The following is a 9,419-nucleotide window of genomic DNA, read 5'->3' as shown; positions in this document are numbered from 1 at the left end:
GTTAGTAACATGCTGGGGGAAAGGCGTTAAAATGGCGTTATAACTAGCCTACTTCATAAAATATTGTCCGGCGTTTATTACATTAACCAATGACAGCATATTCTGTCTGGCAACGTTGTTTGTTTATAATATTAGTCATAACATTTGTTAATGCTCGAATTTTCTGACAATTTTCCAATTAATTGTCTTTTTTTTTTTATATAAATCTTTATCTTACGTATGAAACGATTTCATCTCTATTATAAACTGTAGACCTCTGCAGTTTAGGGACATTACGATTCTAATGATTGACTTCCAAAAATACAAACATCAAACGCCAAGGAACAATCAGGGTTGGCCTATCTCGACGGGGAAGCCACTGTGACAGTATGCAAAGGGAGGTCTATCTTAATTCTCCATAACAAAAAAGTACAAAGGCCAGTCGGAGACCAAAGACAATTTAACACCTCCCTCTGTCCGCGCGCCCCGGCGGCGCCGCAGCGGATAGAGCGCGTCTCTCATTAGTAACAAGATGGGACGACCTGGAAGATGCAGAGGTGAGGGGGGGGGACGTGACTACAAAAACAACTCATCTTTCCCTTCATAAACGAACTTGACTCGGAAGACAAGCAGTGACGAGAGAGAATTCCTTTTTTGGGGAGGGCCTGGTCTGGGACTGTTTTGAGGACTATGAGAAGCTTGTGAAAATCCATTCAGGGAATATTTGGATTGCGTACGTGGATATCAGCGATAAAATGCGTAAGTAGCCTACAACATTTATATTTTAACAGCAGGCATTGGGGAGGACTTAATACGTTTTTTTTTAGAAAATGCGCCCGGTTCTTCATATCGTGTCACATTTAAGTCAAGTATATAGGCCTACTGTGCACAATCTACATCTGTGTGTAGTAAGTTCAATTAGGAAATTGGGAGTTTATTGAAAACCCCGTCTTTCTGAATGTAAATGTGATATTCGCAAAGTAAACGAATGCCTAATGTGAAGTAAACTTTTCAGTAGCAGAGGGCAGGGAGTCGCCAGTGTCTACTGTTGCTCATGCTGACAGTGATCAAGGAGAAGAAGAGTGCCCTCGTATTTCACTGCTGAATGGGATAGACCAGAGTCGGCGGCACCGAACTGCTTTCACGAGGGAGCAGCTGACCCGTCTTGAACAAGAATACTGCAAAGAAAGTTACGTGTCTCGACCCAGACGTTGCGAACTGGCGGCAGCGCTCAACTTGCCCGAGACTACAATAAAGGTAATTCACGAAGTAGACCTTTTCATGCCACACTCAACCTCTGGCCCAACAACAGCTTCTCAGGACCAACAGGCAGCATTTAAAGTGCATTAAAAAGTGCTAATTAAAAAATAATAATTTGAGACTAACTTCTGCTATTCATCAATATATATTTTTTATTTTAAGTTCATTTAAGAGAGGATTGTTTGTGTGCGAGGCTGGGTAACAGCTAACCCAAGAACCCATCAAATCAGACACCTGATCTCCATCCCTGCTGAAACTGAAAATTTTATTGTACATCTACCATTACCTAATCCCACCAGCATACTGTGTCCTTTACTAAGACCATTTATCCCTCTGTTTCATTATAGGTCTGGTTCCAGAACAGGAGGATGAAGGACAAGAGGCAGCGTCACAGTCTGAACTGGCCTAATCCACTGGACCCAAACCTGTGTGCCTTCATGGTGAGTCAGGCGGCTGCTGGACTCCCCTACCCACTGCTACCCCGCTTGCCCTTTCATCTATACTCTCATCTGGGCATGGGTGGCCTCTCAGGCTATTCAACCCCCTACAGTGCCACCACAAGGCCAGTGGACACTTTGCACCTTCCTCCTTCGACCTACCCCTGGCTCACTGGACTTCCACAGCCAGCTCTCTATTCCCCCGTCCAGACAATGCTCCATCCCGCAGGATGCCACTGTCCTCATTGCCTGCACTGGAGACCAGACCATCTGCATAAACCTAGAGGGGGAGCTAGGACAGCCACGCAGCCCAAAACCTATGGCAGTGCTTCAGGATAAAAGAACAGTGGTGTCTTTGGCATGTTAACATGATAGTTTACCCAAAAAAGTTAATTTATCATTTACAAACCCTCATGTCGCTCTAAACCTGTATGCCTTTTTTTCTTCTGTGGGACACAAAAGAATATATTTTGAAGATTTTTTTTCCCATACTTTGACATTTTGAGGCTGTTGTATTCATGCATCTGTACAGTTATTGAGAATCTTGATATCGTCACACATGAAGAACTGTTTTGTTGTTTATCGTCCTGTAATATAGATAACAGTCTTGCTTACATTCTTAAATTACTTGATCTTTTGAAGTTTGTTCATAAACATTTTTCAACTATTGGCATTTTTGCACCTGAACACTGTGGTAGATGAACTTGTGTACATATATGCTTTCCAAAAAATATATATGACAAATTTGATTATTAAAATATTTATGGAAACATTTTACTTCATGTATTTCTGCCTTTTCTTTGCCAGATAAATAATAATAGTAATAAGGTTATAGAAGGACAGAAAACAATTAATGCTCTACTCATTAACATCCTCAAGCCTTTACAGCCGACGCAACTCTAGTAATTCGCACCAACACTTTTGTCATTGTTTAACACCAACCTGTTGACTAAACAGCACTGTAATCTTAAAGACTACTTATCAACTTACAGACACAAAGCTCCTGTCATTATACTCAATCCTAGACGCAACCTGCTGAATTATGATCTTGAAAATCTAAAATCAAACAGCCTGTAACCAGACAAAACATCAGCAGGTGAGGAGCGTCTGAGACTACAGAGCCTCACAGACCTTGCTCTAATAAATAATGTCTGCAAGTGTGCATGTGAAAAGCTTGAATTAATGCAGAAAATATGACAGTGGCAGCAAAATAGACTTAAGCCACACTTAAAAATGTATGAATGTATGAATACATACATATACAGTTCAAATGTTTGAAAGAAAATCCTTTTGCTCAGGATTGACCAAAATGGCAGTAAAGACATTTATAATGTTACAAAAGATTTCTATTTCAAATAAATGCTCTTCTTATGAACCTTCTATTCATCAAAATCACAGTTTTCACAAAAAGTTTTCAACATTTATAATATTAAGAAATGTTTCTTGAGCAGCAAATCAGCATATTAGGATGATTTCTGAAGGGTTGTGTGACACTGAAGACTGGAGTAATGACTGAGTAATGAATGATTGAGCTTTGCCATCCTAGGAATAAATAGCATTTATCATATATATCTATATATATATTTATATATAGAAAACAGTTATTTTAAATTGTAATAATATTTCATAAAATTGTTGTCTGTTTTGACTGAATAAATGCAGCCTTGGTAAGTATAAATCAAATCCAAACTTTTTAAATGGTAGTATTTAAATTTACTGTAAGGCTAATGAGTTCTAGCTACCGTTGTCTATAAAATTATGACACAGTCATGACTTTTAAGAATATCCTACTTAAAACCACATACACACAGCCAAAAGTGGACAGACACCACAGTTACCACACTAGAAATTAGGAATTAAGCAGTTGAGAAGGTGAACAGCATTATAGCCATGGTTATGTGAATGAAGGCACCTGCTGAATATCCAGGTGTGTTGGCTTATTTTACCTCCACCTGCTACAGGTGAATTCTAGTTAAAAGGCTGCTGAATCTGTGTCTCAGCGTAAATTAAACTTGTCTGGCTTGTGTCACGATAACCCTTAAAAGAAAATGAGCTAAATGCTGTACATTCAAATTGATTTGTGGCTACCAAAACAATTTTTGTGCTCTAAAAAACTACAGGGAAAAGTGTGCTGTTTCATATGGATGAAATATTTCCTTGATATTTGTAAAGAATGTCATAGCATCACTTTAGACAGAATGCTTATAACAACAAGGTATTTGTAAAATAAAAAGAACTACCCTACACAGTAAAATGTATCCTAAATATAGCTGCATGTAATGCTATCACATCTCCTCATGTTTAGAGGTGTAAACTACAACACTTTGGATGCACAGATCATTAGAGACTAACAGTCTGCAGTACCCTTGTCTGAGCCTGACAATAACTCAATGGGTGACATCTGCAGTAAAGCCCTAGCAATAGGTGGGAAATGACAGTAAAAAAACGGCCAATCCTGTGAATTGTGAGTGATGTGGTAAATTGGGACAGACTGTAAAGAGATTGTCCTCTATGGTGACTGTGGGAACACCGATTGAGCACACAGTAGTGGATCCTCTTTTGTCTGGAGAGCACTACCGTGTGATTTTTACAACTTCCTGCTCTTAATACTGCCTCGGCCCTGAGGGAGTCAGAGGTGGATAGGTTGACATGATTGCAAGTTCTCCATAAACCTTCCTCTTTTAGCTTCAGTAAATATAAAAATAATATAAATTTAAATATAAACTGTAGTCTATGTAATTGATCTATGTAGCCACACATGAACATTTCTTAAAAATCATTTTATTATGATTTTTAGGAAGCTGCTTCAAATTGCATCATATGCCATTTCAGATCAGTCTGGTTTTATTTTATTTTTATATATTGAGTAATTCAGAAGCTAAAGCAGAAGTTAAAAAGTAGAGAAAAGTTCCCTGCAGTTCTCAGACAAGCAAACATTTTATTGCATTGTTAATTTGCAGCATTTTACAGGATTTTGCACTAGTTTGCAGTCAGTAAGATTTTTAATAAATGAATTATATTTTTAATAATACATTTTAATTTATACTTTTATTCAGCAAGGGTGCATGAAATGTGTGTGTTAACGTTTCAAAAGATTTGTATTTCAAATAAATGCTGTCATTTGAACTTTCTATTCATCAATAGAATCCTAGAAAAAAAAGTATCACAGTTTGCGCAAAAAGATTAAGCGACACAAATATTTTCAACATTGATAACAATGAGAAATATTCCTTGAGCAGCAAATCAGCATATTAGAATGATTTCTGAAGGACACTAAAAATTGGAGTAATGACTGCTAAAAATTCAGCTTTGTCAATACAATAATACATTTTTAAAATGTATTAAAAAGTTATTTTAAATTGTAATACTATTTTAAAATATTACTGCTTTGATAAAAAATAAAACAAAAATGTATAACCTTGGTGAACATAAAAGACCTTTCTAAAGACTCTTATCCACCTTAAACTTTTGAACAGTAGTGTATTTACTCACTGATTCACCTACGCCTGAAAATTAGTTGAGTTTGAAAAATGGGATCCAAGCATCCTACAATGCTGGACTTCCCACACTGTTACTGGCCACCCATCCTACATTAATGTCAAGAGGCCAAAAGCAACAAGAAAGGGAGTGAAAGGAGTGACTGTAAAGAAAACTTTACATCCTTCTCTAGACCCTGTGAGTCACACACTTCGTCACTAAATAGAGAAACATGATGAGGAAAAGCCATTATAAGTTCAAAAGGAAATTAAGTTAATTAAGAAGAAAATGAACTCTCAGAGACACATTAGCACTTCAGGGAAACCTGTCTTATACAGTGAAACAGATGTATTGTTAACAACTGTAATATCCATAATCTTTTCTAAGTGTAAAATTTCCATGGATCTCAGACAGTCAAGTATATGCACTGAGCTTCACATATTGCTATAGTTGAAAGCAATTTAACGGTAAGTAGGTGCGTACAGAAAGCTTTGTTTGGTTCGTGCGGCAGCCACACTGAGAAGCTGCTGTGTGTGCCAACAACCACAGCTGCATCATCTTATGGCTGAATGATCGCCTGAAGCTGCCTGAAACGATTACCCAAAGAATATGCAAGCGTTTGTCCCTCTAAAGAACTTCCCTACACAGAGACAAACCTCTAAAGTTATGACAATCTCTTAAATTCACAAAATTATTGTTCAATATTTATTCATTATCATTTAGCTGTTGATTTTATCCAAAGTATCTTACAGTTGCAAGAACAAAGTAGACTTGCAAGAACAGTCATTATTGACATCCAGAATCCCTAACCACTATAGCTATATCCTATATTTGTGACTCTGGACCACAAAACCAGTCTTAAGTCGCTGGGGTATATTTGTAGCAATAACTAAAAATATATTGTATGGGTCAAAATTATCAATTTTTCTTTTATGCCCAAAATTAAGATATTAAGTAAAGATCATGTTCCATGAAAATATTTTGTAAATTTCCTACCGTAAATATATCAAAACTTAATTTCTGATTAGTAATATGCATTGCTAAGGACTTCATTTGGACAACTTTAAAGGCGATTTTCTCAGTATTTAGATTTTTTTTTGCACCCTCAGATTCCAGATTTTCAAATAGTTGTATTTTGGCCAAATATTGTCCTATCCTAACAAACCATACATCAATGGAAAGCTTATTTATTCAGCTTTCAGATGCTGTATAAATCTCAATTTCGAAAAATTGACACTTATGACTGATTTTGCGGTCCAGGGTCACATTTGACTTTTTCCATGGTTTACAACAACTGTCTGTCCATGAAATGCAATATTCATTTACATAAACCACAAATCATCCAACCAACTTCCTAAGATGAACCCCAAACAAATACCAGCAAACACAGTTTTATGCATCATCATTGAATCATCCTCTGTGTCTTTGAACAAATGAAAATCTGTCTTTGTCTGTATAGTCTCTCTATTGCTCTCATTTCTGTAGAGATGATAGCATAATTAGTCACATGCATGCAAAAAAAAGCAAAGGAGAGCAAGCCAGAGAGTTATGAGTACGTATGATGTTTCTATAATGTTGCTAGGACAGAGCTTTATTGCACCAGTAAAATCTACAGGCTTGGCCTGTGTCAACTGAAGCTATTTAAATACTGTAAAACTCAGATATAGAGACAGAGTGATGAAATCTTTCTGTGTCAAAGTTGTCTGTCTTTTTTACCTGTCTGTTCAGAGTGAGTAAAAAGTTAAATAGTGATGATGATTCAGTCAGAGAACATTTCGGTCTTCTCAGAGAAGCCCCTTCACATGCTTTTGAGGACTTGTGACAATCTAATAATATACCAAATTGAATACAAAATCTACTAAAATGCATTGTATTATATGTCAATATGTATAAAACATAGAGAAGGAAAAAGGCCACAGAAAAAAAGAACTAAACAGAAAATAATGACATTCTCAAAACTAGTTTATAGTCCAAAAAATTGACCACAATTTCTATGTGTTATAATTATCAGAAAAATCATCCACCAAATCAAAAGTTATTAAAGGCTCATTCCTTCCCATATCAGACAATTACCATAAACATCCCACAGCATCACAGAAGACTCCTCCCACCCTTGGACAAACTCTTTTCCTTTCTACCAGCACAAAACCACAGTTGCCACAGTGCACACGGAAGACTGCAATGGTTTTTATTCTCTCAGACTATCAGGCTCCTCAAAGCTCTGACATCTACTCTGAGGAGAAAGACTGAACTGTTTCACTGGTAATAACAACCCCACTGTATTGCTTTTCAAAAGATAGTCACAAATAGCTATTTTAATAAATACATTTTAGCACTGCAACTACAGAATGCACAAATCACTTTTTCTGAAATCTGCAATGCCGTCTGAAGACTTGCACAGCTACAAAATGCCACGCTAATGCCAATATCCATAATGTGAATCCCAAGTCGATATCCAATATCACTAAAAAGAAAAAATACTACATTATTATATTTCACACAAAAGCCTGAACTGTGTTTTAGGCACACAATTTCAAAGACAACTCAATCTTCTAGTTCTTCGGGTAGAAACTATACTTGTTTTTGTCATAACCTATCACTGCCCATTAGCAATGGGGTTTTGCATTTCATCTCAACCCGAAGATGTCGCCTTCAGGAATGTCTTTTCTACACTTGTTAGAAAAACACAAAGGTCATAGCAGCCAGATTACCACTAAAACTGCTGCATCAAAACTCAAATTACTGACATATCTGGTTTGAGGTGGATGCTGCTGGAATGCACAATGCAAGACCTGTAACATTTTATAAAGATACAGTGCTTTTAATCATTAACTCGTTAAAACTCATAACGTGGTGAACTTTGGCAATGACAAAAATAGTTTAAATGGTAAAACACCTGCAATGTCAGATGGGGGAAAAAAATACAAATGTGGAGAAAAAGCAATAAACTTGTATAAAGCATACCAGGTCTTAGATAATATATGATATTCTTTAGGGAAATATTGCATCATTTAAATATTTTGGACCAACAACAGTTCTCAGTCATTGCAGGGAAATGGATAATCTTCTGCAGAGGTGGGCACAACATCACCACAACATCTGACACCGTTTTAATTAAAAGTTTCTGCTAGAGGGGTGAATAGAACAGGTTGTAACAATTTCAAATAAGGAGAGGATTTGATTTGTTCAGCTTTCAGGGCAATAGTTAAACCATGGAACATAGATGTAAACAATCAAATTAAAAAGAAATCTGTCACCAAGTCCCCATGTAGCTTGTTTAAATCAGTGAGCTGATCATTTTCACAGCTGTATTGCATAGCTTTAGGGAAATGTACCAGCACAGTAGTGGATTCCTAACAGGTTGACTAACCTGATAGCTGTATATGTTAATTTGGTACTCCAGGGAGAGGACAGATTGGTTCATGATCGTTCTCATTGGTCCAGTTATTTCCATGTAGTGCCTCCTTCAGGCCATACTGTATTTTGCACAGCACTGTTAAAAGAAAACAGAATGGTGATGTTCATGAATGCAAATTAGGGCCATCTCATTGTTTTTCTGAGCATGGCATGATAGTTGCATGAACTGAATGTTTTCTGCTAGATCAGGCTTATTTTTCTTCTTCTTCTTCTTCTTCTTCTTCTTCTTGTACTCATGTTTTAAGATTTTTAAAGGTTGCAGTTTGGTTGTTGCTTTGAAAACAGTCAATCCAGCAAATCATCAAAAGCATTATCATATGCAATTTGGTGCAGTTGCTGATATTTATATGGGCAAAAAGTAAGATGAAAATCTGATCGCTTGTAATGTAAATTAATGAGATATTTATAAAAGTACAGCAGACTACTTACATAAAATGCATGTAAATTTAAGCTGTCACATATCTCCAAATAATATGTCTAGTAAAATGGTATTTAAATGCTTAGTTTTGTGATCTGTAGTTTTCATTTTTGACGAAACATACAATGCAATACAATGATGATTGGAAGAGGTACAAACAAACGTTCCTCAAAAGCCTTATGTATCATATTTGATACATTTTACATTACATGATTTTTCTAAAGCATGATGTATAGATAATCATGAAAACTTAAGTTGCTTTAATCCAATAGGTGTTTGTCTTCAAATATTACTAACAATATAAAAGCTATTCTTACATTTTATGAGTATCAAGATTTCACAGCAAAAAGAAACATGTACCACAATGGGGTATTTAAAATGATAATAAAGGCCCTTTACTTACTAAAAAAAGTATAAACTATCAAACATAC

The 9,419-nt window shown here is 36.2% G+C and overlaps 1 protein-coding gene across 1 annotated transcript; it reads left to right on the top strand.

Annotated features, from left to right (window-relative positions):
• The first annotated feature begins 511 nt into the window (after positions 1-511).
• LOC107717195 (homeobox protein XHOX-3-like) lies at positions 512-2,015 on the top strand. The gene is made up of 3 exons (XM_016523875.1): positions 512-536; positions 995-1,236; positions 1,587-2,015. Exons 1-3 carry the CDS (start codon positions 512-514, stop codon positions 2,013-2,015), a joined length of 696 nt encoding a protein of 231 aa, XP_016379361.1.
• The last annotated feature ends 7,404 nt before the right edge of the window (positions 2,016-9,419 follow it).

Source organism: Sinocyclocheilus rhinocerous, unplaced genomic scaffold, assembly GCF_001515625.1.
Source record: "Sinocyclocheilus rhinocerous isolate Xijiao unplaced genomic scaffold, SAMN03320098_v1.1 scaffold3377, whole genome shotgun sequence".
Classification (NCBI taxonomy): domain Eukaryota; kingdom Metazoa; phylum Chordata; class Actinopteri; order Cypriniformes; family Cyprinidae; genus Sinocyclocheilus; species Sinocyclocheilus rhinocerous.
Note: the sequence above shows the minus strand (reverse complement) of the source record. Positions and strands in the feature narration are given on the sequence as shown.

Coding starts and splice junctions, on each gene's coding strand:
- LOC107717195 (XM_016523875.1), top strand. CDS start 512: ATGGGACGACCTGGAAGATGCAGAG. Junction 537..994: donor ACGACCTGGAAGATGCAGAG/GTGAGGGGGGGG, acceptor TAAACTTTTCAG/TAGCAGAGGGCAGGGAGTCG. Junction 1,237..1,586: donor TGCCCGAGACTACAATAAAG/GTAATTCACGAA, acceptor GTTTCATTATAG/GTCTGGTTCCAGAACAGGAG.